At 39.2% G+C, this 26,374-nt stretch overlaps 1 protein-coding gene across 1 annotated transcript in view; it reads right to left on the reverse strand.

Annotated features, from left to right (window-relative positions):
• Positions 1-865: 865 nt before the first annotated feature.
• Positions 866-26,374, reverse strand: part of BCHE (butyrylcholinesterase) — a 31,337-nt gene continuing 5,828 nt past the window's right edge. The window contains exons 3-4 of the mRNA XM_009081972.1: positions 7,688-7,854; positions 866-1,005 (exon numbers count right to left, since the gene is read on the reverse strand). Of these exons, the coding sequence (XP_009080220.1) occupies positions 884-1,005; positions 7,688-7,854 (289 nt within the window). The 3' untranslated portion in view covers positions 866-883. The remainder of the gene's footprint in view (positions 1,006-7,687; positions 7,855-26,374) is intronic.

A 26,374-nucleotide genomic window follows, 5' to 3' on the forward strand; every position in this document is an offset into this window, starting at 1 on the left:
TGCAGGTATAAAAACTTGTCCATCCTGTTCCAGTAAATGTGGGGCTGTGCTTTGACCAGGAGGAAACTCAGTGGCCAAAAAATATCATAATTGGAGCTTACCTCCATCAAAGGAACTTTTACCAGGGGAGGACAGTGGCTGCCTGAGCAGGGAAATCTGGGAGCTCATTCTTTGTGGACCTGTAGCTCTTTACTCCTTGAAAATTAGCCTAGCAGAAGGTTTTTCTGGGTTGTTTCACCACAGCACTTGCACACAGTGTGTTGATGATTTAGGCTTTCAATCCATAGTTTGAATCCTCTCCTACCATGGCTTCGTCCTACAAATTTGGCCATAAAGAAGCAGTGATTCCTGCTTTGATGGAAGTCTTAACCCTTTTTGGCCTAACAAGCAAATCTCATTTGGTGTGCCTGGCAAAGCTGTTCTGTCTTTATGTTTATATCAATGAAATAGTGTCTGAAGCAAGGCTCAAGTGTGGTGGAATTGCAATAAAAGATCAAACTGGATTGTATTTTGCGTGATAGCACTCTAAAACACTGCTATTTCTATTAAAACAAATCCATTTTTCTCTAAAATATCACGTTGTTTCTTTGAAGCGTGAATTTAAGCAAGTAGTATTTATTATGGCATGTACATCATTAATCTCCAGACTTTAATCTCTGTAGTCCTATTTCACCCAGTGAAGCTTCAAAGGCTGCAGGTGCCTTATATTGTTTATTGAGACAGGAGGTAAAATATAAATGAGAGATCTGTGCAATCAAAATTATATCTGTACCATTTCTTTTAATCTCCGTAAGATATTTAATGCTAGACATGTTGGAGAGCTACCTGGATATTTGCCTGATGAACAGTTCTACAGACATACTGGAAAGGGTAAACATATTAATTAGAGCCTGCACAGCTCCTTCTTGCTAGTGTAATCATTAAATTGATTTTTCCAGTCTGACATGTAATTGTTCCAGCGATGGAATCCTGCTTTCCACTCTCGTTCTGCTTCATCAATATTTCCTGTAAAACATGAAATGGGTTACATTAATCTAAATTTGAATCTCTTTGTATGCTAATTGAAAAAATAATTTTGATTATCAATGTCATCTGCCCCAAATACATTTTAGGATGCTCTTTTGGTTCTTTTCTTAAACCTGGAATGACTAAAAATTCACTGATTAACACTCTGGAAGGAAGGACTGCAAAGATATCTTTCTGGCACACTGCAGGGCAATAAATATACTTATTTATGGGCCTGTGGCTTTTGGCTAATACTTCTGTCCATCAAATTCATCATTTTAAAGCCACTTTAAAAAAAAAATCCTCAAAATATGACGTTGGTTCAGTATTCTTTACAGTGAAACCTCCATGCACTGAAGACTATGATATGCAAACTCAGATGCTTGCAAAGATGGAGTGAAATCACAGCTTTGTTCAAGGCAACAACAGGATTGCCATTGGTTTTTATGGATTTCAATGGATGGTCAGGATTTCACCTTCCTGTGGAATAAATCCCCAAGTTTAAAGCACAAGGGGCACAAGTTTAGAGAAGGTTATTGTAAAATGTGCACTGTGTCAACATGAAATAATCTTCTCTTTTCTTTTTCATCCTAGTCTATAAAAGCATTTTAGCCCACTAATCCTGTGGCCCAAGGCAATATTTATGGCCAAATTTGTTCTAGGCATCAGAACAGAGGGTGAGGATGAGAAGAGTAATAAAAATATATCATTTCGCAAGGTTTCCAGAGTATTTTATTGGTAGGGATCACTTCCTCCAGTCCCTAAAGGTAATTAACACTAGGGAGAAATGCAGTAACCTTGCAGGAACAGCCAGTACAACAAGGAAAGGAAAGACATACTGTGGTTTATTGTGTTGGATCAGCTGTAGACTTGAAGAAAAAGTTTAGAAACAACTGATGATCTATGAATTCATTCTGGACCTAACTATCTTAGCGTCCTGTATGGACTTAACTTGCTTCCAAAAACACTTGGTAATTGGGTCCATGAGACAACACTTCTACGGTTTCTTTATGCTCCTTTGACTTTATGTTCTTCTGCTGCAGTAGAGCATCAGCCCTTTCCCTCCATAAATACACCCTTTCCCCCTGTTTTATGATCTGCCAGCACTGCAAGTGTAACTGGTGATGTGAAAATGAAATACTTTTGTGTTTTACACATCAGTAGAGAAACTATTTGGGAAAGAGAGTTAACTGATTCAGAGATTCAGTTTGGAGAAGCAGCCAGTAATTTGGTTGCTTATCTGCAGTTTAGCTCAACATTTCCAAACCTTTTTGGTCTGGAAATCCAGATGGCAATTTAATGAGACTTTGGAATGGGATTTACATTACTTCTTGCTTTTGGTAAGACCAGAAATAAAACCAATATACTTCTTCTTGGGGAGGTTCTGTGCTTCTCTTTGGAGTGAAAAGGGAAAGTGTGAAGCACAAATATAGGGAAAAATTCACCACTTCTCTCCCTCAGTTCAAAGAGGTAAATAAACTTGGTTACATCAGAGATCAAAGAAAAATTCAGATATTTTAAGGTCTTTTTTTTCTGCAGGCCACAATTGCCATTAACTCCAAGAGGATTTATAAGTGCTGGTAACAATAAATCCATGTTTTGATTACTAAGCTATGCAGATAGAACTATGGGGAGAAGATGTGCACAACATTTTGCTTTCCTGACTGTAAGAACTTTCCTTTGCACATAACTTAAAGATGTAGTACAGGTCTCAAGTAAAGCCAATTTTTCCATGCCAAGTCAAATTAATTGGTAATTTAGTGTAGGAACCAATATTAATATTATTTGGAAAAAATGCCTGAACTGTATTTCTTGTCTTATTCTTGACTTTTAGGTATCCAATTTTATTTACCCAGGCAAAGCCTCCACTTTTGAATTGACAAAAAACCTCTTCCTTCTTAAATTATTCATGTTTAGATGTGTTTGAAGTCTGCCCAAAGACTTTAGAAACTGGAATACCTCTACCAAATGCACATCTTGAAATAAAAGACACTGTTCCAGAGTATAAATTATGGGGCATTTCAGTGCTTCTTAAAGACTATGGTGAAGAAGTGAGTCAGCTAGAAAAAGCAGACACCAAAAACATCAAAATAGCCACATTATGAATCTAAAAGACAAAAGGGGGAAGGAAAACACTGAAATAAGAACTTGGATTCCCATTTGTTTGCTTTTTTTTCGGTGATAAGATCCAAATTGAAGTCACAAGTCAATGCATCCCATTATCACCAACATCATCAATCTCTTTGAAGCAACCACCCATGACTTAGATGAGCTGACAGCTGGGAGGCAGAAAAGATTAGAGAATTGGACTTGACCGATAATTACAGCTCAGAGCATTGGGTGACTACACCACACTGCAGTGCTCCAGAGGCAGCTCATAACACAGGACTTGTTTTGCTGTATGTAGTCATTTGGGCAATCCCAAACTTCAGTCCTTCCAATTAGCCTAATGCAAAGCCCAATGCAGATGACATGGAGAGAAGGAGAGATTCTATAGGCAATGAATCAGTGCTCTGAAAGGTCCCAGTTTAACAGACCAAAACAATGAGAGGGTTTTCTTGTTTCTTCAGCAGTGTCAGTGAGGACAACTGGAATTTCACACCTTCCACTGAGCCCTTACTTTAATGGCATTAAAGCAAAGTTAAATTTATCACCATATCATCCTTTGAGCTGCTAGAAGTGCCAATAAAGTGCTAATCTTAAATGCATTTTTGTGAATTAACATTAAGATTGGGACAAAGGCCATAGAGCTGTTCTGATATAGTGTAATTAATAAGGGATGACAAGTTGGAATTAATTTTTTCTGTCCTCAACAGCTCATAATTGTGGGTACCTGTAAACTTCTTGATTCATTAGTATGATAAATGCTACAAGTTTTATGCTGCAGATTCTCATGGTGATAGTTTCTACGCCAATGCTCAGAAAGGAGAAAACAAATAGCATCTACACTTCAGTATCTCTAGTCAATCTTCTTTAATCACTCTCCGAATATCAAAGCTTTGTTGACCACAGCAGTAGATTCATTTTCGCATGGATTTTTAAGGACTTCATTTTATTATTTTTTTCCCTTCTTCAAAAAGTCTCTGGAAGATGAATTATTGTAAGGGCTGTTATCTTTCCAGTGGCCTGAGATGAAAGCTACTGGAGTTAGAAAGAAATGAGATTGTTAAGGTACAGAAAGTTATTCCCCTTAGGTGCAGTGAGTAAAGTCTTTCTCAGTAGATGTAGCAGTATTGGTGAGGTAACTTTTGAGTAGCTCACTTTGTCTCTCTGGACATTGAGAACTAATATTTAGTCACATTTTTTATATTCTTACTCCTCTGAGTACTTAGCTTAGATGCTGCTTGGAGTATCATAACAAGTACAACTAGTTTTGTTACTCACTGGTCAAGAGATTGAACTTTTCTCTGCTTCCACATACAAAATCTTTTTTAGAGTGGTTTTAAAACATGAAATATTTATACAACCTATGTCAATTTCTCCCTAGATAATACATGATGCAGTAATATCAGATAAAATAGGAAAATATGTAGTAGGGACACTAAAATAGTAATGGAACAGTAAATGGAAAGCTTGGCTGCCTGAAGCTTTCTATAACCAAAAGGAAACAGGCATATATAAATAGTTAGGGCTCTAGATGCATTAAAGACTGTGTTAAGGAGGTAGAGTCTAACATAGATTCTTTTATAATTAACATATGATTGCTCTAAAAGCTACTTAAAAGTCACTTACTGTTTACTGTCCCTCCAGTGTGTTTCGTTTAGAAGCAGTCATCAGCAAAACTTCTGGTGCTTGTCCCAGTGCTCATAGCCTTGAATGAAATATTCAATGCTGAGTGCTGCCAGCTTGTCTTGGGGGAGTGGGAATGGAGGGTGAGCTCATTGCCTTTGCAATAGGGTTAAAATCTGCGCAGAAATTGTGTCTAGTTGGATTTGAGAGCCCGTGTAAGTTAGTGAGACACTGGCACAGGTTGCCCATGGAGGTTGTGGATGCCCCAACCCTGGCAGTGTTCAAAGCCAGGTTGGATGAAGCCTTGAGCAACCTGGTCTAGTGGGAGGTGCCCCTGCCCAGGACAGGGGTTTGGGACTAGATGATCTCTAGGGTCCATTCCAACCCCTAAAATTCTATGATTCTATGATATCAAGGTTATATCTTTATATGGCTCTTACTCTCATATTACTGTGTGGGGCTTAGTTGTTCCTTATTATTTTTCCTAGCCCATAACCATGACAATTATTATTGTTTAATACATCTGATTTGTTTCCTTTAGGAAAATGAGAAAAAAAAACTAGCCAGGGGGTAAATATTTTCTTCTTTCTGATATTTAACTGCCTCGAGGAACTTCTCTGACCCTGCCTGTCATGGCAACAGGTTTGCTCAGATGCAGAACATATCTTGAGCTGATCATTGCATGCTGAGACCTCAAGGGGTGTCAAGGCTTGTGCTAGGAGCAGGTCAGTAACTAAGCAAGTGGTTGCCAAGCACATCCATACCAAATCCTGACCACTCGGCACAGTGAGAAATCATTGCAATTTCTGCAAAATGAGTTGATTTGATTGTCCTCTTCAGGTTCCACTTGGTCTGTCTGAGCCCTACTTGAACTTACAATAGTGATAACATAAAATTTCCTTACTTCTTGTTCTCTGTCACCTTAGAGCATCTCATGGTAATACAACCTTCTTTTTATAAGGATATTCAATGAAAGGAGTAATAGAAAAGGGACTGCCTCAGAAAATGAGGAAATATGTGTATTTATCACATGCACTGTCCTCGGAGCATAAAAAAGATAGAAAATGCAAAGCAACATTCCACTGAAGAGAATTATTGCAATATAAAGTATTATATCATGTTCATAAGCAGGTTATTTTGTCTAAGATTATATAGGGAACATAACAGAAATACTATGTTTTTATATTTACAATATTTCAAGGACTGATAGATCTAGGTATGTAACAAAGCAGCAGAACTTCGTGACAATATTCCTGTCTCATTTCTCTATTAGTATCCAGACATGATGATTCTTTCCTTTTTGCTAAGAATGTGCTCATGAATTTCTTTTAATTAAATTATGTAAATTTCTGTTGTAAATTACTGACTGTGGCAAAGTGATATATTTATGTCTCCTGGCAGATCCTGAGTGTTGCTTTGTCATCCCTCACACCACAGGAAAAGATCCTGCTTTGTCATCCCTCACACCACAGGACCATGCAGAGAACTCTGCTGTCCTGCCAAGACATGTTGAACTCTGCCTGGTGATGTGCTCTCCTTTGCTCCACCACAGAGCACTTGGTTATGCACAGCCCATTGGTAGGAGACACATTTCTCCATAGGGGTTCACAGCCAGGTTAAAGAAATTTGTCAACTAGTTCAGTTCTCCTGGCTCAGCATAAAGGGCTTGTCAGAATCTTTGCAAGCTCCCTAAAATCCACCCCTAATTTGGGACACTGTGATTTTGAAATCACACAGTAGGCTTCATAAATTATTCATTTCACCTACTGATTTTGCTTCTCTTGATTTAATTGAAAAGCATCTGTTGAATTGAGAGGGGATAAAAGTTGAGCCATAATACAGTCATAGTCTCAAATGAGGAAGGAATAAATTATTTCAGAGGGAATCATCTGTGCACCAGGACACTTTACATATGTTTAAGGCTTACATGTTTTTAAGACTAGCATTCAAACTGAGGCTTACAGAAGGCTTGGAGATTACTGATTAACATTTAAAAAGTGTATCTTCTTTTTGAAATGAGACTTTCCCCAGTCAAAGTGCAAAATGCAGGTCCAGAGCTGGAAAACCACTTTATGAAACCAATTCCTTTTGAAATCCAAAGCACAGAGGTTTGGTCTGTTTGCTGGACTTTGGGAGAACAGTTGAATCAGTTATCTAAAAATTGGAGTCTTCTGTGTTTAACTGACCTCAAAGTTTCAAACAGACTATTATACTTCTCCAGGTAGTGAAATCTCATATACTTTTCTAAGTAGGGAAATCATAAACTTCTTGTATACATGGTCAGGCCCAAATCAGTTCAATTTTGTACCAGCAAATCCTGCTGTCCCTGGGTTGTCATCAATGCCTGACACTCCAGAAACAAAACACAAGGTTTGCTCACATGAGTTGGAGACCAGAATCCCCTCTTGGCAGCAGCAATACACTTAACACCCTCTGTGGATTAGCTGCATAATAATAGAATCTCATAAATAATAGATACTATAATCCAAATATAACATCCCATACATGAAGTTTATACAGAGCACCTAAAGCCTCCAGAAATCCCAGTGCAAGTCCCACATTTAGCAATGTTTTTCCTGCTCTCTTCGTCACCCAGGACATGGTAGCACCAAGGGGTACCTTGAGAACAGGGATTTGCAGCACATTTAATGACTCATATTGTGGCTGTATCTGCATCTCTGGATGGAGAAGTTCCATATAACATAAGTCCTGGGCTTAGATGTGTCCCCAGGTTTTGTCCTAGCACATAACAGGGTGGTAACCTCACGGACAGAGGCACAGGGCCCATCCTGGGGTACATTCTCACCACAACACGGACAGCTTTATCCAGCACTTCAACATCAAAGTTACAAAGAGGAATCTAAAGATTTGAACTCAAGTATCACATTCATATCAAGCAAATGATCCTTGCATAAAAGTTTTATATAAAAGCATCTATAAAAGAGTTTTTTACCTGTCATTTCCAGAACTTTTGGGAAAAAGTATTTCCAGAATCGACAAGGCTGAGCACGTAATTTTGTCAGGATCTCTGAAGAGTTGGTGTTTAGTGTCAGATATTTTTGCTCAGTGGTAGTGAAGGTTGGCCATCTTGTTCCATTAATCAGGGTCCCATTTGGAGCTCTGAATCAGAGAAGAAACACTTCATTTGGAATGAGAAATCACCCAAGCACATCAATATAACATATTTTGCTTTTTTAAAGTTATTTCAGCTTAAGTAGGTTGGTTTGGAATTACTGCTGTATATTTTGTAAGTGAAATGGGAAAGAATAAGTAAAATGAGGAAAAGGGAAGGTAAATTTGATTTAACCTCATTTGAATAAAAATAAGTGTTTATAGTCCCTCTTTGAGGTATTCTGGGTTCATCAAAAGCAAAGTGTTCGTAAATAACCATATACAAACTACTGGTTGAATTTGGAGATTCTCACAGAAGCTGTGAATTACTATGGATGACTCAGGAACGAACCAACCAGTCTGGGAGGTTGAGTGGTTTGTGTTTTAGTTCGAATGTTTCTGAGATTCATATTAGATGTTAGGAAAAATGTTTTACCTGTCAGAGTGTTCAGGCACTGGAATATTGCCCAGGGAGGGGGTGGAGTCACCATCCCTGGAAGTGTTTAAGAGGTGTCTGGATCTGACACTGGAGGATATGGTTTAGGGTTTAGGGGTTACAGCAGTGACAGGTTAATGGTTGGACTTGATGATCTTAGAGATCTCCTCTGACCTCAATAATTATATGATCCCTTCAGACAGACAAACAGATTGGACTCAATAGGTCAGATAAACATACAAGTAAAGGTGCAAGTAATATCTAAACTTGGCTGTATTGGGAGAGAAAACAATTATTCCTCATCAAGAAGAAACTGTTCCTCTTTAAAGCATGTCAAGTCCTGTTAGTACAGTGCCAAATGGGAACCATCTGAAATTTTCTGGAAACTGGGAAGAGGTACAGCATGTTTGACAATATAAAAGAAGCTCTGCATGTTAAAGGATCACAGCTGTCAGTATTAAAATAGTTGTGCTAAATATTTGCAATACAACAGAATTCCTAAGGTTCTAGGGACTAGAATACAGCTTTTCAACTCCAACAAGGACAGGATCTAGATGAGGAAATAAAATGGTTTAAATGTGTAGAAGAACAACAAAGTGGGGAGCATTGCATCAGGAAACAAATGAGACATAATATGATTTTCAGATAAAGAAGTAGGTTGGTGCTTCAAACAGGCACAAATCACCATTAGCTCAGAAGAGGTGAACAATGGAAATAAAACATCTTATTGCAGTACAAGCAGAAGGACTCAATTGCTTTTCTAGAAGCTGATACCAAGGAATCTGGGATTTAGGGCAGAACAACAGCAGATGATTCTTGATGATGAGGTAAATTAAGAACATGATTAGCTAAGTTAATTTGGTTCTCTTTGCTTTCCTTTTCACCAGGACTCTTCCCAGAAAGCAGAAGGCAGAGAGAAGCTCCAGGGTGAGTGGAACCTACTTCCATTCTGTTAACCAAGAGTGGGAACAAGGTACCAGGGGTAGGTGGGAGCAGTTAGAGCACAAGATGCTGCAATAAGATTGACATCTCTTAGTTCACTTAGAACAAATCAGAGTTTTGGACCATGTTTTAGTGTTCTGGGGTCTTTGACATTGGCTGCCTAAAGGAATGATGGAATAAGAGCTTCAGCATGTCATTTCCTGAATTGCTCCCTTCTTTACAAATTTTTCCTGACTAATTCAGCTCTGATTAACCTATGGCACCGTTTTTAACTGCACATTTAGTTGTGGCTCACGAGAATGATGACTTAAGTAGAGCTGACTTGCACTTCAGTTTAAGATCAGGATGCTAATGGTGCTGTCAGTATTCATTTAACAGCTTTTATGCTATGAAATAAATCATGACATCCCACATTATAATTTACAGGTGTGTGGGGGGATTACACAATGGCTCAGTGGCTACAGAGGTATTTTACTAAGAGATGATTGAAAGAACTGTCAGATGAACATAGCACTTTGAAATACCTGAACCTGCTGATTCTGACATTCTCTCTGCATTTCTAGGAAGTTTATGTTCAAAGAAGTGTCCAGTAGTTTCCTTCTTAGCTTCATTACTGAAAATTTCCCAAGTTAAGAAGCAGTTCCCAGTTACAGCAAAATAGAGATCACAGGAGTGTAATTTTGAACAGGTAAGAACAAGTTATGATTATAACCTTGTTGTTCCCTCACAATTACTGCTCATTCCTTCTTGCTATTAACTTCATGATGAGAATTGCAGTGCCCAGAATAGATTGTAAAATTCCCTGTTCTTTGCACCAAATTCAAAGTTTAATAATATTCACAGAGAAAAGTAAAAGTATGGTGAGAATATCTTTACTGAACAGAGAAATCCAATACACTGCACAACCTTGTCTCTGTCCATCTGTGTTTGGATGGACAATCTTTGCTGACAGATTAAAGGAACTTGTTTCTACTGGAAAAAAGAGTTCTATTTCCATGGAAACCTCCATCTTTATCAATTCCTCAAACCTCTACTCTTTCATTTTCTACTACTATTTAATCATCTCTGCTTCACGACATTCCAGTTTTGCCCACCTCCATGCTGTCATTGAGGCCTGAAGGTGTGTCTTGAAAGGTCTTGGGCCATGCATCATCTGGACAAGCTTCTATCTTTGCATCTACCTTGTCAAATCATCTTTTTTGGACCTCTGTCCATATCTGCAAGTTTTAGTCAGGCAAGACCTAGATTTTGCTCAGAGAAAATCGTGAAATGGTTTAGGTTGGAAGGGACTTTTGAAGGTCTTCTAGTCCAACCCACTGCAATGAGCAGGGACACCTTCAACTAGACCAGGAATATAAGATTCTCTGAATATTTTGGATAGGAATTCGTTCCTTTTCTATGCTCTTTTTACTGTTTGCAGGAGCATGTCTTAAGGCAATTAAGAACTACAATTATTTGAATTGCTCCCAGAGAAGAAATGAAAGAGAGAGAGAAATAAAAAGACCAAAACAAACTCAAACCACCTGTGTTTAAACTTTGGTGTAAACAGAATTTGTCTCATTACTTCAGCTCTTTTTTTCTTCTTTGCATATGCCCTGAAGTTACAGGCTGGACTCTCTCTACTCTGATAGTGGTACAGCAGCTCATTTGGAGTTAATTATTCTGTTAAGAAATGTCTTTAAGGCAGCCAAACTTATTTTCTCATTAACTGGAGAAACAGAGTACCTTTGTGGGCTCAATCTCTCATGTTCTACCTTAGTACACACATGTGCTGTCACTGAAGTTCATGAACCTTATTTAATCTTATGCTCAGTGCAAGTTGCTTGGTTGTACTTGTTACTAAGATCAGGTTCTTCCCCCTCTGGGTATTTATGTCCACAACTGCCATAACATTGAATTTTCAAGAATAATTTATAGTAAATATAGTAGACTTGACGTAGGAGTGAAGAGGGTTTTACAGAAGCTTATTCACTGAATATTTCTCTGCATTTAATGCTCATTTTCAGCATCTTTAGAAAGTTCATTTCATTCAAATGGAAAATGCAACATGAAAACAGTTCTGTTAATCATAATAAACATACATACATTACCATTCTGATTAATATGATCAATATAGCCTGAAATACAATACTGGCTCACTGCATATTTATTAATATTCACACAGTGTTAGTTTTACACATGATTTATCATAGAGATACACAAAAAATGTAATTCATCAGCTAACTTTTTTTTCTAAACATTCATGATATAAAGCACCTGTAAAATACTCCCTTTGTTTTTGTGAGTGAGCTCTGAATAGCAGAGTGAAAACTCAGAGTCAATATCACCATTTACCAGAGAGGTTGTTCTGTTGTACTGTAAAGTTATATTTTGATATAGTCCAGAAAGAACAATTTTCTCTTCTAACTCTCCTGAAAACATTTTAGGCTGTTTTAGAATTTCCCTTCCTAATGAGTGTTGTAAACCAACTGTGCCACAAGCCAGCTTAGATTGTCCCAAGCATTTACCATATTCATATTCAGCTGCTCTGTTTGCAAATGGATCACGTTAACATGGTGTGTGTTTCTCCAGAGCACAAGAAAAACAAACCCCAAATCATTTTAGCTGTCTAACACAGCTGAATTAGACTAACCCAAACTCACTAACACATTCAGAGGCTGGAACAGAGTTTTCCCTCCAGTCCCTGGCAGCCCCTTGCTCCAGACAGACAAATACTTGTTCAGCCTGGCTGAAGCTGTTGGTAGAGATTATTCCCTGCAAGGCATCATGCACTAATTTCACCTGGGCAGTGTGTTATTGCTCTTAATTGTCTCTTCAGTGGCAGCAGCTTCCCTCCAACCTGCTCTGCAGAGAGCTTGGTGAGCTCTCCTGCCTGCAGCTCAAGCTAGGGAGAAATTCCCTTTCCTTCCTGCATATGGAACAGCAGGAAGGTGCCTCTCCATGCCCAGCTGCCTCCCTCCTGTTCTCACCAGGCTAGCAGCAACCCCACTAGGCACAAAGTCTGCAGTAAGGCACTTTCTCCTGCAGGTTCTCACCAGACTGGTGTTCTGCTGGTGTGTGTCTTGTTAGCAGAATGGGTTGCCCTCTGAGATTAATGAAAAGTAATGATAATGCTGTTTCACCCTCTGCTTCTCCTGTACAGGAACAATTGAAATCAAATGGAGATTTGTCCCTCCTAGGTGCGACTGTATTGACTTCACCCAGCTTGGAACTGCTGATGCTCATTTTCAATTTGGCCCCCGTTCTTTTAAAAAGCTGGTTTGAAGGAAGGAGAGAGTGGATGTGAATCATTTTTATTAGCTTTAGTGATTCCTTGTAGCTGTTGGACAGCACTGGCAATCAGCTGGTTTTTATGGGATGGCGTTTTACGGTGTGTTACCACGGGCACAGGATATCATGGTGGGGAATGGCCTTGGAGCAAATGCAGCAGCAACAATAACCTCACTTCTTTCACATATCTATAGCTGCATTACAAACCCTCTAAGAATTATGGAAACAGTCAGCTCAGCATCAAATAAGAACCATGTTGTAAATGTTTCACCTCAAGGTTAGCTCTGGCAGTAAGGGACAGTTGTGCACATGTGTATACCACATAGACATATCTGTATGTGTTTATATCAACCCTGCAGAGATTTAAAAGGCGTGTGGATGTGGCACTTGGGGACAAGGGTTAGTGGTGGGCTTGGCAGTGTGGGTTAATGGTTGGAATCTGATCTTGGGACACAATAACCCCATGCAGCTCCAGGCTGGGGGAGGAATGGGGAGAGAGGTATTGGTCACAAAGGGACTTGGCAGTGCTGGTGGCAGTGACTCAATGGGAACCACAGTGTGCACAAGGGCCCAAGAAGGCCAAGGGCATCTTGGCCTGGCTCAAGCACAGTGTGGCAGCAGGACTAGGGCAGTGATCATCCCCCTGGACTCAGCACTGGGGAGGTCACAGCTCAGTGCTGTGTTCAGCTTTGGGCCCCTCACTGCAAAAAGGCCATTGAGGCACTGGAGTGAGTCCAGCCAAGGGCAAGGAGGGCAGCAAAGGGCTAGAGCACATGAGGAAGGGCTGAGGGAGTTGGGCTTGGTTAGCCTGGAGAAGAGGCTCAGGGGTGACCTCCTGGCTCTCTGCAACTCCCTGACAGGGGTTGGAGAGAGGTGGGGGATGGTCTGTCCTGCCATGAAAAAAATAGAAGGAATGGCCTTGAGCTGAGACAGGGCAGAGCCAGATGAGAGGTTAGGAGAAGTGTTTTCCCTGTGAGGGTGTTCAGGCACTGGAATAGGTTGTCCAGGGAGGTGGTGGAGTCACCATCCCTGGAGGTGTTTAAGAGGTGTCTGGATCTGACACTGGAGGATATGGTTTAGGGTTTAGAGGTTATAGCAGTGACAGGTTAATATTTGGACTTGATGATCTTAGAGGTCTCCTCCAACACTAATAATTCTATGGTTCTGTGTCCTTAAAAGTCTTAACCAAATAGATGAACCTCTTGCTTTTATTTTTTATCCCACTCCTAATTAGCAGGAGAGCTGACATGGAGCACCAAGCCTGTCTGTGCTGCCTCAGCCCTGTGCTGCATAGGGGTGGGAAGTGTTTGTGGCATTAGTCAGGCAAATGTGTCCAGATATCTCACATAATTTCTAAAGGCCATGAAGTGTGATATTTATACCTATATTCATTTTCCCATTGCAACACAACAACTGCCAGGTTAATATCAATTTTGGGTGGTGCTGTGATCCCCAGGGGGATGATGATGTAGTGGCAGCACGTTTGTGAAAGGCTTTGCTTGGATGGTACCACTGGGAGCTTAACAGATACTTTCCAGCCCGGTCCCAATAAAAAGAAGAGCAGATTTTACTGTTAACTACTGGTTGAATCTTCTCAAACCCTCAAAGAATTTGGCTTAATGCCTGTTTCTTCATACCAGGCTATTAGTTTCAGATGACTCACTGTTAAGTAGACACCGGAGAGGGCTTTGGGGTTGGAGACTCAAAGTCCTTAACCTGAGGCCAGTCCTATAGAACAAAGAAAATGAACCTGTTCTGGAAAGTTTCCCTAGAAAATTCGGCAAGGGAAAGGATGAAGAAATATCTGTAAAAAGGTAACTGTAAAACATCCCCAGAAGCTCTAATTACTGTATAAGATTTCCATTCAGAGACTGAGGCCTGTATAAATCTCTCTCTGCGTAATATGTAGATTGCATCTGCTGCAGTATCACCATCAATTGGGTCAATATAGCTATGATCCACTATAATGAACTTCTTCTTAGTTTTTTTTTTAAAAATTCAGCTATCCAGGACATTTTCCCAAGTCAGCTAATCCTCTGCCACCTACTGAAAGGATTCGATGGGTCTCCCTGGATAAAATCTTTACATTATGCCAAAATATTTTACATTAAATTGTACACTTTGCAAAGGCAAATATAAGATGACAGGGGCACTTTTCTTTCAATTATCCAAAGTTTATGAGTTGGCCCATTTGGAATAACAAGCAAGGGGAAGTTATACTGCTTTTCATGTTGCTGCTGTTACCAGTAGCTGCTCTTTATACATGATACTGCAGAATAAGTTAACATGCTACTGTTTGTTGAATTGAGGAGCTTTTCAGAGTATTTCTTAATATTAGATAATCATGAAACATCCTCTCTATTGAACTGATGGATCCTCTGCACTGCCACACTTAATATTCTGTTTTAAAATATTCTCTTAAGGCCTTTGTCCTCTTAGACTGATGGGGCAGACAGCAGATATCTAATCTATCAGCTGAAATTATTATAATTATTATTATTAATGATAATAACCAAGCTCTAAAAACTATCCTGCTGCAAGGTAACAACTCAGACAGGGTATTGTCAGCCTGTGCAATACTGGGTGATTGGAAATCATCCACAATTATTTGTTTCATACACTAAGCTGCCTTGGAGCCTCATGACATCAGTGTTCCTAATTGCCCGTGGCACAAGAAACTGGAGAATTTAGAATTTTTTTAAAAAAGGTCACATTTAAAAACATTTTATCTATTAAAATTAAATTATTGTGAGAAAAATAATAACCAGTTATTGAAAAGCGGAGTAATTAAATCGTTCTCATTTACTTGTTCCTTAGTATGGTGCAAAAACCTGATTTTGTGACATTTGAGCCTTACTCAGATTCCCACAGTAATGAATTGAAGGACTTCTATGATGAATATTATGAGAGAGGTGCAGATTTGAATCCTTCAAATTACATTTTTTAAACATCTGGTTCTGGGAAGTTCATTATATCCTGTAGTGCTCAGTTCTCACTCCCAGATCACACACACCAGTTCATAATCTAGTGACTATAAAGTGCCCCTGAGCCACAGTGAAAGGAAACTGCTTTGCAAGTTATATCATAGATAAATATTATTTCTTCTGCTGATCCTTGAAGAAACCAGTAGGATACAGCTGGCATCCTCTTCAACTGACAGAAACTAGAGAAAGACCTTTGCAGCTAAGCTTTCTTACACCTTCACAGGCTAAATAAAGCTCAGGATATTCCTTCCAGATTCCAGCTTGGTGACAGCAGTTGAGTGTTTAAATATTTTAAGCTATAAATTATCATGGTATGCACTATTACAACCAATATCAGTTTCAGGAAATGAAGCAACAATCTGTTGCTTTTTTTTTTTGGTCCTACTGTGTTATGCTCAAAAGAACTTCATGAGGCACCCATCAAGTCGAAATGATTCTTGCTCATGCACGTCTTGATACTTATCCATCAATTCCTGCTATATATAAGATAGATCTTAAGGTATTGGCCATAAATAATGTAGTATTTGAGACATTTAGATCCAGGATGTTCTGCCTTAGCTCTTTGGGCATGCTTGCTATGCATTTAGGAGCTGGGTGCCTCAAATCCCTGGCTTCTGGATTGGAGCCTGCTCTGATATCAGGAGAAATAATGAGCTGGGGCAGTTGAGCCAGAGGTAACAAGCCCTTCAAACCCTGCCTGAGTGTTTCTAACCTCCTGGGCTCATGCTGGCACTCCTGCAGATGAGTGTCCTCCACTGTAAAAGTATTCCAGCAAAGTTTGGAGCTGTTTCAGGAACCTCTACCCCAAACTCCTTTGCCTTTATATCGTATTATAAGATATGACTTTATCATACAAGGTCTGGAGCTGTCCCGCTGTTCTGCCTAAGAGTCACAAGCACAGTGATGATTTCACACCTTCTCCAGCTTCTGGTGTGAATATTCACATTTCATTTTCATAGACATGAGAGAGGTAACCCCACAACTTAGTCCTTCTTTATTCTGAAGGAACAATGTTGCCTATAATTTTCTTTAATGTTCCTCTAAAGTATTTTGTAAGATCCTTATGTCATTTCGTATGGAATCACTTTTAGCTTTCCAGGACCACTTTACAAAGCTGTTATTTCTTAACACTCTTGGCTGCAGCAAGAAATCAAATGGAACTGTAGTTTTTAGTTTTACTTGTAGAGGTTGAAGAGGGCTATTTGGAAATGTAAGAAGGTAGTGAACCGTACTGATACCTTGAAGGAGGAAGTAACTTCCATAGAAGGTAAGTAAAAGAATAAGTAGACAGGAAGGCACATGGCACTTGCCCTTTTTAGTCATCCTCTGAGACTGTCTTATCTCCTCTACAACATTGCTTCTCCTTCTCATGACATGGAAGAACATCAAATTCCATTGTTTCTTAAACAGCATTGCTCCCTGGGACAAACATAAAGAGAGAGCATAAAGGGAGAAAAAAGTGTTTTCACTGTCATGGAACTATTAATACTGTGTTTTTCTTAAATTCCCAGTGACTTTGGGAAGATTTATCAGCCCAGTTGGTTGTGAGAAGGAATAAATACTGTGCTCATATGTATATGATTGCTGGTTCTATCCCTTGGTTTCTCTCCCATTAGTAAAGTTCATTCCAGGCACTCAGAAATTGTTAGATAAATGTGTTCAATTCTTTACTTATCTCTAGAGACCAAATTTTCAATACAGACTGTGGAGTTGATACTACACTAGGATATGATATTTGAGATTTGTTTTCAATTGTAATTGGCCTAATCATGATTTCTTTTCAAGACTGATGCTCCACATAGCTCTGCACCAAACAAAATCATCTACATTCATCGTGTCGTGACGGATTTCATCATAGTGGCATTTTTCTTTACATTTTCTTTACTGTTTTATTTCTGTGAGTGGGAGGGAAGTACATGAGTCACAAACTTTCACTACCATGTAATCTAGGCCAAATTGACAAGTCCTAAAAATGAGACTATTGGGGAGCTTTCAGGAGCATGTTTGTGTGTATTGCTTCATCAGAAACAGAACTGCTGAAACCTCATGTTGGGCAATGTGAATAAGAAGATAGAGTGCTCACAAACCCCCAAAGAGATTTAAAAGTAGTAACAATAAAAAAAAGATTAAGTTATTTTCTTCTCTGTTATAAATTCATTGTAGGTTTGACATTTACAAGTGGAAGTTAGATGTAACTTCCTTTGATAAACACATTCAAATTATGTCCCAGCGTTGTAACATCTTCTGAGTCTGATTTGAACTACACCAAGAGGGAGATCTCCAAATACCAACACTTGGACTGGGAGCCATGACATGCTCTCAAGAAGAAACAGAACGTGAAGAGGAGAGGATATCTGAACCTGTATAAAGTTCTTCTCTTTAGAAATTGAGGGGGATTTTGTGGAAATTATGGTGCGCAAACTACTTCATAACTAGGCAAAAAACAACTGCTAAGCCTCTAAGCATTTCCAGTTGTGTAGAAAATTCACTTGGAGGCTACTCCATGGTGAATAAGATGTATGAGAGGCAGATATTAAAACTTCATTAATTAAAATTTAAAAATCACAGTATTTGAACAGCAGCTCTAGTAGGAAAAGGATCTCTCTGGTGTAAATTGGCGGCAACACTCTTTAGAGTGTTTTTTGTATGAAATTAGGAAGTCATCTTATGTTCCCTCAAGGAAAAGTAGAGAATGCAGATGGTGGCCAGAGATGTCTGGGCAAGCAGAGGATGGCAGCTTTTCATTTTACATCTGTGCTAACATAGAATTTTGTAACATCACTAAATGAAAGCATGAAATGCCTGATTTCTGCTCACACAGTTTCTAGATTTGTGGGCACAGAATCTGACAAATCCTGTGGCTGAATTGCTAACTACATTTACCCACAAATGCCTCCTCTTGCAGCTGATTGAAAAAAAAATTAAACACCATATTGAGCTACCTTCAAAAATATGCTGTTAGGTAACCTCTGCTGCTCCTCATTTCCTCTCCTCTCCCCTTTGCCACTGCCCTGAAACAAGCCAATCTCTTGCATTGGGGAGTAAATTAAAACATGTACCAAAAGGTTTCCATTCTTCCTGTGAAATTTCTCAGTAGGACTTCAGATTAGTGTTCCAGAACCACCTGGAAAATGGGGTTTGCAGACCTTTTGAACTTCAATTTCTGGCTTCTGAAGATGAAACAAGGACTAAGCTGCAGGAAAGCAGCATGGAAGAAGAGTGGCCCTAAAAAGAATATTAACTGTGGGTGAACATGAATTAGAATTTCACAGTGACTTTTGCAACCATGTGTTTACATGCCTGTAAAAGTTATAATACAAGGAAAGTAAACCCTAATCCTAGATTATCTCTGAAGTGCATTGCTTTTATATGTGAACCTGCCTTACACAGAACTCATGAATTCATGCGTGTCCTTCCTTCATTTCTTTGTTCACAGAATATTTCACTGCCCAAAATGGTTAACAAGTCTCTCAGACATTTTCTTCTTTCATATTTCAATCCATTTCTGTTCTTTCTCTCTCTTTGTGTATTTCTTGGTCACCTAGCCACTTGCATCACTTAGCATTTCCCTTCCTTTTTTTCCCCCATTTTTCTTACTCGTGTTCTTTCCATCAAATACTAAATTATTTCCATCCAGGCTTCTTAAAATGGAGGAGGCAATCACACATGGTTTTATTTCAATCCTTGAAACATTTGTTTCTCTTCATTCCTCCCCTTTGCCCAGAACATATCCATGTAGGCACTTTGCGAGATTCTTGGGATATCAGGATATCAGCTGGTACCTGACCAGTACCAGCTGTTCTACCTATCTCAGTTGTGAGAATAGGTAGACCCACATCCAAGATATAGAACCATAGAATCACAGTAGCATTTAGGTTGGAAAATACCTCTAAGATCATCGATTCTTACTGTTAACTCAACACTGCCAAGGCCACCACTAACCCATGTCCCCAAGTGCCACATCTACATGGCTTTTAAATTACTCCAGGGATGGGCACTCCACCACTGCCCTGGGCAGTCTGTTCCAGGGCTTGATAACCCTTTTCATGAAGAAATTTTCTCTAATATCCAACTTAAGCCTCACTTGGCACAACTTGAGACCATATCCTTTTGTCCTGTTACTCGGGAGAAGAGCCTGACCCCCAACTGGCTACAGGTAGTTGTAGAGAGTGATAAGATTGCCCCTGAGCCTCCTTTTCTCTACGTTGAATCTCTCAGCTCCCTCAGCTACCCCTCATTAGACTTGTGCTCCAGCCCCTTCCCTAGCTCCACTGCCCTTCTCTAGACAGTCTCCTGCATCTCAGATTTCCCTCTCTTCTTTTCCAGGGTCAGCCAAAAATAGCATCTTTCTGCAAAAAACCTACTTCAAAGAAATCCACTCTATCATTTCTTTTCTTCTGCCTGTGTGTGGTTGTTGGTGTGTCTCTGCCTCAACTGCAGGCACAGGCAGTTCACCATGCTCAGTCTCAGGCCTGTGAATCATCACTGATGGTTTTGATCCCACAGCCCTTGACAACTGAATTAGAGTTTACCCTTCACCAGAAAGCATTGCTAGTGTTCTCTTCAAGGCAAACCTCTGCATCATAGTTTTAGGGTTTAGTTTTATGTCTCACTCAATTACTCCTACAATATTTGGGCATTTCCTTAATAGATGTTCTCTTCTCCTGTTTGGAAATAATGGTTTGACTCATCTGTTGCAGGGAATAAAGTCTGTGTGGATGGAATTGCATTTGCTGCACATATGGAATGTAACAAGACATCTTCTAGTAATTTGCAATATTTGTAATAGTATTAAAGCAATCTAAACAATTTGTATCCCAGACTTATTTTCAAAAGATGACTGATTCAAATCCTCCTGGTTTCAATTGTGAAATTCAATGACAGCTTCTCAGCTTGCAAGCCAGAACAAGAGAGGAGCCTGCCAAAGCCAGTGCCTAGTTACTGATTTTTCCATGATGCACCATTCCTAAATAGTTTGCTAAAAAGGTGTTTCCATTACTGCTTCTGTATAGAACAATATATATGGACCCTGGACAGATGCTGAGTCACTTTTAAGAACACAAAACTGAAGGTGGAGAAACAGGAATAAAGTTTCTTAAAACTTGACTTTTTTGTTGTTCATGACTATGATTTCCACAATTTTTTTTATACCTCAGAAATTACTCACATGAAAGGCAGTGAATGTGAGAATAAATGTGCCCTTAGGGGTCAAAATTAAAGCTTTGATTTTCCCTAACATGGGAAAGAAAGACTTTCCACATAACTTTGTATTTTTAGACACCTCTCTCATGCTTCATTTATACTCCTTTGGTTTTTACCTCGCACCTAGAGTCTTTTGTTCTAGATTTGTGACCTGACCAGGGCAAATCACCAGTTAAGATGAAAATTACTTTTTATAGATGAATATGAAATGTCTGGAGCAGCAGCCTCAGGGGAAACCTCCTCTTGGTCCCCCTGGGCTATGGCTGTGGTGCATTTGAAGACCCTAAATGGCTCCAACCCAAGCACCTGCCTCTGTCCATGTGAACATGGGCTAATCTCTGGGAGAAATACAGCCCACAGTAAATTCCTTACCTTGAAATGGCTTAGTGGTCCATAAACCTTCCTACTTCCTGAATTAGAAGAAAATTAAAAGTGGTTTGAGTTTTTTCTTTTTACTTTTTCCCAGTGTATTCAGTCCTTCCCATACATAGAGTATATAGGTCCCCAGTTCAACTGCTGCCTGGACTCTATATGAGGCTGTTGTTTTTGTTCTCACTGGTCTGAAACTACTCTCTATAAACAGGTTGTGATAAGTTGGTAACAAAAGCACTGAAATTTATTATATGTCTACCCGTGGAACAGCAGGGAAAGGCAATAATAACCAGACAAAGTGCTTCAGAGCTTTAGTGGGACAATCAAAACCTCACAAATTCCCCTAAAACAGAGGGGGAAATATTTCAAAGGTTTCACCTTATAGAAAAAGCTGCAAAGATTTGTTTCAGCAGTTGTAAAACTGGCAGAGAGACAAGTTTTGCCCGTTTTCTTTTATCCCAAACATTTTTCACAAAGCCCTAAAAAATATTAGATGTGTATGTTCCACTATATTCTTATTTGAGTTTTCATCTCATCTGATTTGTCTGTCTCCTTGTCGCTTTGCATCACTCCTGCCTAAAGAACACAGTTACCGAATCTAATGACTTAAGTAAGGGAAAAGAATGACTAGAGTAAGGGAAAAGGCATAACCTGCACCCACTGATTTGGGATGCCATCTAGTTTTTCAAGATAAATAAAACTTCCTTTTACTAGAGCTAGCAGAGCATTTGCTGCTTATGATTGATAGAACCTGTTAGTGTCACTTGCTCACTTTTGAAAGCTTTCTGAAGAATAACTAAAGTGCAGCAGAGAAATGAACTTGCAAAGTGTTTAGAAAGAGAAATTTCAATTCTTTCACCATGGATATAGTTCAACATAAAGTGTGCTGGAAAGCATTCAGGAGAAAGCCATTGAAAACTAACAATATTGGTAAAATTATTTACACACAAACATGGTCATACTGAGCTTGATCCAGCCCCTTCCATATGACATCCCACTAAGATGTCAAAAAGAATTTAATTATATCTCTTTGTCTAATTGTGATGCTATGTGGCATTTAATCAAATGATTTTAAGGCTAACAATTGATATTCAACTGCCAATGTTCTTAAATACAAGAATAAGCTGAGGAGACCTTTGGTCAAGATAAAAGGAGGAATTTTAACTCAGGGTGTAAATCAAAACTATTGATTTTGGAATCTGTTCTTACTTATAACTCAAATATTTTATTATACCTAATTGTGATGCTATGTGGCATTTAATCAAATGATTTTAAGGCTAACAATTGATATTCAACTGCCAATGTTCTTAAATACAAGAATAAGCTGAGGAGACCTTTGGTCAAGATAAAAGGAGGAATTTTAACTCAGGGTGTAAATCAAAACTATTGATTTTGGAATCTGTTCTTACTTATAACTCAAATATTTTATTATACTTGATTTATTCGGACAGCAGGAGCAGCAAGTCTCTTCCCTTGCTGGTAGAACAGAGATTTTTTGAGGGTATGATGAAAGTATTGTTCTTTCAAAACTCAAATACATGCAACCCCCCCCCAGCATTTTATGAAATTAAGTTAATAGCACTAGGAACAACTGAGATAATTGGTCAAACTCACTTGATACCCAAAGTTTAAGCAGGAAAAATTGTAGTGATCACAAAACAGCAGAATTTTCCAGGTGATGGAAGAGGAATTGTCACTCCTGGAAGCTTTTGCTTCCAATCCCAAGATTTATTGGCAGTTTAGTAATAGTTTCCTTTCCCTGAACCTTAATGGACAACAGTATCTGCCTCAAGACTGACCTCACACTGCTCAGCCAGAACATCCTTACCTGCGGACTTTCTCCTTTCTTCCAGGAGTCTAATAGATCACTGATTCCTTAGATCTGCTCTTGAAATAAATCATAAGCCTATTGCATATTTCTGAGGGGAATAGACACTGAGTGTGTAACTGGAGGGTAAATCACCCACATTGCCACTCTGCTTAGCCACAGCTCCATGGTGGAGACTCACCTGTGTCCTGGGGGCTATCTATGAGCATCAGGGTGAGCACTAGCTAGAAGTAATCCAAAGGGCTGATCCTAAACATCCCTGTCAGGAATCTTATGGACCTTCCAGGCTGTCTTTTCATCAAGCTACTTGATATTAACTGCTTGAACAATCAGACCCACAAGGACATTTACTTTCTTTTCATTCTCAGACTATGTGATAGTGATGTATAATATGATAACTAATTTGATATGATATGATACTATATAATACTATATGATATGATAACTAATTACATTATTTATGGGGCTAAAACCTGCAGACAGTGATTAGCAGCCTGTCCCTATGTGCAGTAACAAGTAGTTGTGGGATCATTGAATCATATCATAGAATCAACTGCGTTGGAAAGGACCTCCAAGATCATCAAGTCCAACCCTATTGTGGTTACTAGACCATGGCACTAAATGCCACATCTAGACTCATCTTAAAAACCTCCAGGGATGGTGAATCCAAGGGGCTCCCAAGCTGACTAAACCTGTTCAGGATAGTGATTCTGCAGGGAATGTCATGACTGAAAAGCAAAGGCTAAGAAGACTATTTCAGCAGGATCAGGTGCTACAGACCATGCAAATATATGGCAGATTCCTACAAGTGACACTATTTTCTTGGGTACAGAAAAAGAGATTGGAGTATAATGCCAGCACGTAACTTCCAGCCTCACAGGTGAAATGTCTGTTCCTGTCTCCTCCTGAATCATCTCTATCACCCATTTCCTATTCATAGTCAAAAGTAGAAATTCTTTATGCCTGTAATTTTACAGGAAAATGGTCAGTTATCACTGATATTTATTTTTAGCAAGAATGTGAAATAAGAAGTGCCTAGAGATGTGGAAAATTGCATCTGCTATTGCTGTGGGGGGTGGTGGAGTGGGAAAGCCTTGGGCTGCCTGACAGTCTCCTTTCATTTACTGAGAAATGCAGAAATTCAGATTTTCAAATACACTCTTGGGATGCTTTGAAGGAATCACTTCTCCTTTTCTCCCTAACAGCTCTTCTTTTGTTCTTACATGGCATTAGGGATTTCTTGTCAGTTTTCTTGCTTCCAATTCTCTCCCTGATCCCTGAGTGGAGGGGCTGCTTTGTGGGGTTTAGCTGCTGAATGGGGTTAAACAAGGACAGAAACAGATAATGCTCATAAAGTGCATATTTTTAACTTTTCTTAGCACCATTTTTATTCCTTATGTCAGAATGGAAAACAGAGGCCACTAGGGTCAAAATCTGAGCTTGAAGAGCCATCACGAGAATCAGCTCTGCCACCTCTCAGTCCCTCCAAGCCAGAAAGCACCAGGAAAAACAATTTCTTCCAGATTTTGTTGACTCTACCTCCTCTCCTTTCCTCTGCAGGCTGCTCTCCCCTCCCTTGTGCTTTTGTACTTCTGCACATTAGAATATTAGGTCAAACGCCCTCACTAAAAATTGGGCTGTACAATAGTCCTCATTTTCATCTTTTTTTTGCTTGATTTTCTCCTATCTACTGGAAACATCAATGGCAAAGTAATTTTCCCCTCAGAGGTTTGGCCTTTGATCATGCCAGAGTTTCCTATAAACAGTATGTCAAACAGGGCTTCCCCAGTTCTTTATGTTTACTGTGTGCTCAAATGTGCCAAGACAACAAGAAGCACCTATTAATCTTGGAATTATTAGCCATTTTTATTACATCTCCACTCATTTTAGACTATGAATAATGTGTCCTGGACAGTGAGTAAAGTGTCACATCCTGAGTTATTCCTGATCTGATCTTTTAACTGTTACATTAATTGCATGATTGTATTTTTTATCCTAATAGTGATGATTTTGATACTTGTAGTGGAAGCAGAGGGAAGGATTATTTGCTGTTTGCTGTGCAAACCACTTGAAATTCAATCTGTAGGGTAAAATCTAATTATAGTGTGAATGTTAATCAGACTAGATGTCTTCTACAAATTTAAACCTAATGTACCTTATGTTGTCTTATTTTAGGAGCTACAGTGACAGGGAGAGTGTACTCTATTTTGTTCAACAGGTTATTGATATAATATGCAAATATATACAATATATACAATACATATACAATATATACAAATACATGAAAATTAAATATAGATAATCCTGTGGAAAGTGACAGTTAACAGAAATGTAAATATTGTTCTGCAAAATCTAATATAGACCTGAACTTCTCTTTTTGTCTGCTAAGAAATAGTTCTGTAATGGAAAGACCCACTCACTGGTGTAAGATCCTGCCTGCAAACTACTGTAGGGCAGATTGTAAAGCTGGAGGATGTAATAAAGAGCCTTCACTCAGTTTGCTCTCCACCAAGGACCTAATGCCACCAGCTTCAAAGTAATGTTGTCACAGCATGTCTTCATGATGCAGGAAGTGTTACCAAGCTGTACCCAACCTCATTGTGCAGACTTCATCTTGGGAATCTATCAGATGCATTTTTGGCATTGATAAATCAAGCACACAGCTCAATTCCAGAGTGTGCAACCCTGCTGAGTGCTTTTCTCTGTGCCTCAGCCTTTCACACCAAATTCATATGGAGAGGTGTCATCAGGCTCTGAGCAGAGAGGGAGGGAGGAAGAGCTGTAGATTAAATTTTAGATTCAATTTTATACTAATAAAATCTGTATTAAAACATTATGCACTGATGAGTATAGCTATCAGTATGGTTATTTTCTGAGGTTTAATGTGCTCATCACTTATGGTAAAAGAAATATTACAAGTTCTCAACATATAAACGGGATAGGAGTTGTAAAGGTGATTAATATTCCTACATATCAAGGCAAACAATCAATCACACCTATTGATAAGCAAATCTGTTAGAAAAAGGATACACGTAAAAATGTGCCAAGCCAGGTTATATAAGGCCTTAAGCAATCAGGTCTAGTGGGAGGTGTCTCTGCACATGGCAGGGGGTTAGGACTAGATGATCTTTAAGGTCCCTTCCAACCTCTTAACATTCCATGATTCTATGAAAAGCTTGTAGTTCAGCTTGGAGGGTAAGGTGAAAGGGTGACACAGGGCTCAGGCAGCAGCTGGGGGGTGTCAGACACCATGTTTGGGGTGTCTCAGAGCTGAAGCGCAGCCCATACAGGAGAGGGGACTGTGAATTTGGAGGGGGTGGTAGAGCCATTGACACAAGCAGGCACACAGCAGCTCCTCATATAACACCACAACCAAGGCAAACAGAGCTTCCCTTGGCTGAGAAAACAGGGAATATCAAGTTGAACTAGGAGGGATAGATGACACCTGTAATTACAAGTCCTTGGGGACCACAGTGTTTAATTCTGACAAGGAAA

The sequence above is a fragment of the Acanthisitta chloris genome, unplaced genomic scaffold (genome assembly GCF_000695815.1).
Source record: "Acanthisitta chloris isolate BGI_N310 unplaced genomic scaffold, ASM69581v1 scaffold2409, whole genome shotgun sequence".
Lineage (NCBI taxonomy): Eukaryota > Metazoa > Chordata > Aves > Passeriformes > Acanthisittidae > Acanthisitta > Acanthisitta chloris.